Raw genomic sequence first — 5,402 nt, 5'->3', positions numbered from 1 at the left:
TGGCATTTGATGTGACTGAGGACAGTCCCAGTCCAATACAGAATACAGTTGTGACACATTGACCCTCTGTTATATTCATTAGATCAGAGTTCTCTGGTTCTTACCCTTATTTTCCTCAAAGCCACAGTCATCAGATTCTCAGGATAATTAAGGAAATGAACTCAGCCATTAAATTACAGATATAACTGGCATTAAATTATCTGTTCTGAATTACTCTGTTGTAGAAATGTGGATTTTTTTTCCTTGTAGTTTTAAAGTTTATATTGCATTTGTTCTGTACCGTTCTCAGTATTTCGTCAATTAACTAGATTCAATTAGTAGCAGAAACCATAATGAAAACCACTTCCAAAACCACTTATCTAGTATATTTTGCTAGCTTAGTTTGCACATGGAGATGCCTAAATATAGTTGTGCTTTGCTTAAAAAAATAACTTTTTTTCTTTTTAAAGAAGAAACTAAGAAGTTGTGACTAATGAAAGAAAACAGTGATGTACATAATCTGGGGGGAAAATTACTTCTTAATTTCCTAAGATATTGTTGTGGTTTAACCCCAGCAGACACCAAACCCCACAAAGCTGCTCACACACTGCCCACCCATGGGATGGGGGAGAGAATCAGAAGGGTAAAAGCTAGAAAAGCTCATGGGTTGAGATAAACACAGTTTAATAGGGAAAGCAAAAGCCACACACACAAGCAAAGCAAAACAAGGAATTCATTCACTGCTTCCCATGGGCAGGAGGTGTTCAGCACCTCCAGGAGAGCAGGAGCACATCTCACCTAATGGTTCCTTTGGAAGACAAACACCATCACCTCAAATATCCTCCCCTTCCTCCTTCTTCCTCCTACCTTATACCCTGAGCATGATGTCCTATGGTATGGAATATCCCTTTGGTCAGGTTGGGTCACTTGTCCCAGCTGTGTCTCCTCCCAGTCTCCCATGCACTCCAACTTCCTAGCTGGTATGACAGTATGGACATCTTTTCAGTCAGTTACCATATAAAAATTTTCTATGTGGATAATCTGTTGAAACTTCGTGCAGATATTCAATATAGAAGTGGTGAGTTGTCACCTTTTTAATCAGAACTTTCAACAAACACACACAAATAGATATATACTTGTCCAATGTATATATATTTAATTTTCTGCAATTGATGATTGATTCTTGTTTTAAGAACGTTGATCTTTGCAGTTCTTTGAGAATTTTATCTGCTTAAAATGTCTTGTGTTTTCCTAAATTGTTGCTGCTGTAGAAGGCACTACATGAACAGTTCTCTGGGATGTAGTTGTTATATCTGTGGTGTATTTACGTGGCAATACACTTACCTGGGTAAAAAGCAAAGTCACTTACAGTGTTTGCATTTCAGAGAGTCTGCAGTGATGTGTGCCAGCCTAGAAATGATTCTTTGTGCTGTTGGTGTTGTTCCCTGGAAATTCTTTTCATGGAAACAAAGAAATAAGCCACACATGCAGAAGCTGTGAAACAGAGATGCTCCTAAGTCCCAACCAAAGGCTGTAACTCTGCAATTTCAAGTGCTGCCCTTGATCATGTTAAAGCAATTGCCAAACTCCAGGAGTGTAAATGATAAAGTATTACTTGGTGCCATGGTCTGGTAACCACAGTAGGGTTGGACTTGATGATCTTGGAGGTCTTTTCCAACTCGGTTGATTCTGTGATTCTCTGTTTAATATTCTGACCCACACCTACTTCTAAACCAAAGATACAAGTTTTATTGCTTTTTCCCCCCCAGTGACAACCAGTACCTAACCCACAGAGAAAAACAGATGCCTTAAGGGGCTTATACATCTTAAGCACTTTGTTTGACACAGGGAAGATTGCATGTACTTAGGAGACCTAACAGCTTCATTTGTCTAACAACATTTGTCCAGATGGTTTTCTATCCATACTGCAGTATCTTCACATGCATTTTAAGAAAGACAAACATCATACTCAAAATAGACAATAAAACATGCCTGGGTAAATTTAGTGCATTTCCTTCCTCAATTAAGCATCTGTCATTTTATACTGTCCCTTAAATAGTATTTCAGTCCTGTTTGTTCATTAATAGCTAGAGTAGTATTTATCTTCTTTGTTGCATTTTGGTAATGGAAGACTTCAGTGAAATTTCCTCGTGCAATTCAGTGTTTTCTGAGGTTAATTTGAATAGCAGTTGTTATTTTGAATGAGTGCAGAGACACATGTAATTTCACAAACTTCATTTGTGAAATAATTCCATTCTACAAGAAACTCTGCCTGCCACAAGCCTGAAGTACTTAAGCACCTGAAAACTTTTTTTTTTTCTTTGCTTTTCAAGATATTGGAACAGTTCTTAAAGTGGTTTCAATTCCTAAAGAGACTTGGCACGAACTAGAGGAAGTCTTGCTGGAAGAAATGACAGTCTTTCGGGTAAGTGAGGCTAAATTTCAAGTGTCAGGTTGTAGATTTCTCTGTGGATAGCTACAAACTCAACTTCTTGAAGTCTAACCAAGGAATAGCTTGGCATACCCCTCTAATTAGCTTGTCATTTAGAGACCCAGACACTAGTCAAAATAAACCTTGAAACTTTCAGCGTGAGCTGGAGGTTAATGATATAAGAAATGGCATTCTGTGCTCTGGGTTTGTGGTTCAAAAAGGAAATTAGTATTTCTGAAGCTTAGAGCTGTTGTATGCTGGGGTTAAATATCTACCTGTGCAAGGCTGGGAATAATTCCTGTCTGTTTTCTCCCCCAGAGAGATGCAATACATGAATTTATAGTTGCATCAACTCTTAACACTATTCAGACTATCAGCATATTGTAACCAGATAGGAAAACCAGTGACCTGCCCAGATTTCTTACACCTAACAACCTGAGGAACAAAGAAAGTGTTTATATTTTCAAAGGTGACTTTAGGGTCTCATTTTGATGGTTTGACATAAGACACCATAAACACCGCCTAAACTTGAGTCCTTTTGAGGTGAAAATCAATCTCTTGCACTTTTCCTATCTGAGCCACCTAAAAAAATATGCAGCATCCCATAGGCACTTCTGCAAGGAGAGGCTGGGGAAACCTTTCAAACACTTTCCAGACAGAACACAGGGATGTCTTGTGTTTTGTACACAACAACGAATCATCTCCATTCCCCACGTTATTCTTTGTGTCAGTGCTGCTTTATGGCTCCAGGCTTTGTGATACCTAGCTGGGAGCATCAGACAGCATGAGGCTGATGCTCAAGAGCCTCCAGATGTGACAAACACTGTGCCCTGAACCTGCCAGAGAGGCCCAGACACTGTGTCCTCATCAAACTCAACTGCCATCCCTTCATCTTTATATTCTGAACAGAGACAGCACAGCTAAACTGAGCTTCTTATGTGCAGTTTTGCCTTTACTGGTACCAACCTTGCACAGAAAGCACTGCTTTGAGTGCAAGCTGGAAAAAAAATGGGTGTCTCTGTTTCTGCAATCCGTGGGGTTTTTTAAGGGCAGAAATGAAAAGTAAAGTAGGAAGTCTGAGAAGAAAATGAGACAAGTAATTTGTGGCTCCCAGCTTTTCTTCTTTCCTTTTTTTTTTTCTGCACCCAAAAGTCATTACATTAATGCAGGGTAATTTGGCAATTGTTGATAATGGATGAGTCTCTTCCCTAAATCAAGTAGAAGTGCAAAGCTAAAGGAGATCACAGAACTCTAAAAGCAAAAGAAGGAAACTAAATGCAGTGAGTTTTATATCCGAAAGGTTTTACAGAATTACAACTGTTAATGGCAAATTCAAATTCCAGATTTTGCTTTACCTGTGTTTTTGGGGTTTTTTTCCATTACACAAAAGGATTTTGGTGTTCTGATTTAGCTGAAAGCTCATTTATGTCCTTTGGCATGTCTTTAAGCTGTAAAAGGAGCATTAATGTACATCAGTGGAGTAAGCAGAATTTGTGTGCATGAGATATGAATCTTTCAATGGGGAATTTGCAGCAGATTTTACATGTACCTTAGCCAGATGTAAGTTTTCTGCAGTTACTAGTCTATGTGCACCGTGAACAATGTACTGTGATGTGCTGAGTACAATGATTTTCACTTATACTTCCACAGAGCTAAGTCTTTCCTATCTGTTACACTGACAACCAATGTCCCTTTTAACCCCATTTGTGCACTAGATCTCTGAACAGCTGAGCAAACAACCTAATGAGTTGAATTTTCATTCAAATGGTGCATTTAATTGATGCTTTCTAATCTAAGGTCTATTAACCCCTCTGTAAAGGCAAGTCCACATGCTTCCCATCCACTGACCCATAGCAAACTCTCTCAGGAGCAGCAAGTTGAAAGCTGCACAAGTGTAAAAGCTTAATAAGGACTTTATTAATGCACATAACCAAAATGTGGGAGATAAATGGCAGATTTTTAGATGGTATGAAGTTTATGCAGAATTAACTTGCACACTTTATAACCAAATTATGTTACTTTTACTCTCAAGATTAAAATCCATCCAAGAAACTGGGACTGAAAGGTGTAAGAGTTGATTAAATAATGGATATTCCAGGGTGGAAAAAGCCTCTTATCCATTTCTGTATTCTGCAAATGTACATGAATAGTGTGGTCCAGTCCACAAGATTATGCTTGGGATTAAGACTTGGTTTTATGAATAAAACTTCACATGAATGGGTTTTTTCACCTTGATATGGGAAAAAATATGTGGTTTATTTCAGTGTTATCATCTTTAATATATTGCATCTATGAATTTTCATATAGCCATTATTATTTTCATATTACCTGGAAGGTTCTTTACGTGCAATTTTGATATGAAGTGTAGAAAGTCATTTCAAGATGTGAAACTAGTGGCAAAGTAATGACAATGAAACTGTAATAATCATGGAAAATGATATGTCTACAATCAACATAGCAATCAAAGATGCACCTAGATATGTATATTCATTCCAATTCATGTACAGCTAGAAAAGACAACAAGAAGAGCTGTTACTAGGGAGTGTCCAGTTTAATTCCAGGGTTTCTAGATTGTGCAAATAACATTGTAATAGAATTTTTATGTTTATAGCTCATTTTCTATCTTAACTCTTATTTTTCCCTAGGAACCCACCGTTATTTCAGCAATGAAGATTTCCACAAAGCAGGTACAATGTGTACAAACGTTAAATCACTTTCACATATTTATTGGTCTCTGTCTCTTAGAGACAGTAACTTGGCAGTCAGCAGAGACATATTAATTGCTGCAGCAGCATCTCATCCCTTTACATAAACATCAGTAATTTCTCAGGAAAATGTGACATGCAACAGAGAAAGGAAAAGTCTAGTTTATGTTACTTACTGGTAAGGTGGAAACTAAACACAAACTAACCAGCTGTCTGGTGGCTCTCTAGGGAAAAAAGTGAATTCCACATTGTACAATGTTTTTAAGTGCTGGTCCTGCACTTTGGCC

The 5,402-nt window shown here is 37.9% G+C and overlaps 1 protein-coding gene across 1 annotated transcript in view; it reads left to right on the top strand.

The window, feature by feature from the left end:
- Nucleotides 1-5,097, top strand: part of LOC103799413 (semaphorin-3A) — a gene marked incomplete at both ends in the record, with an annotated part of 17,457 nt that extends 12,360 nt beyond the window's left edge. The window contains 2 exons of the mRNA XM_009071733.1: nt 2,313-2,404; nt 5,056-5,097. Coding sequence (XP_009069981.1) covers nt 2,313-2,404; nt 5,056-5,097 — 134 coding nt within the window. The remainder of the gene's footprint in view (nt 1-2,312; nt 2,405-5,055) is intronic.
- Nucleotides 5,098-5,402: the final 305 nt, after the last annotated feature.

The sequence above is a fragment of the Acanthisitta chloris genome, unplaced genomic scaffold (assembly GCF_000695815.1).
Source record: "Acanthisitta chloris isolate BGI_N310 unplaced genomic scaffold, ASM69581v1 scaffold5693, whole genome shotgun sequence".
NCBI lineage: Eukaryota > Metazoa > Chordata > Aves > Passeriformes > Acanthisittidae > Acanthisitta > Acanthisitta chloris.
Note: the sequence above shows the minus strand (reverse complement) of the source record. Positions and strands in the feature narration are given on the sequence as shown.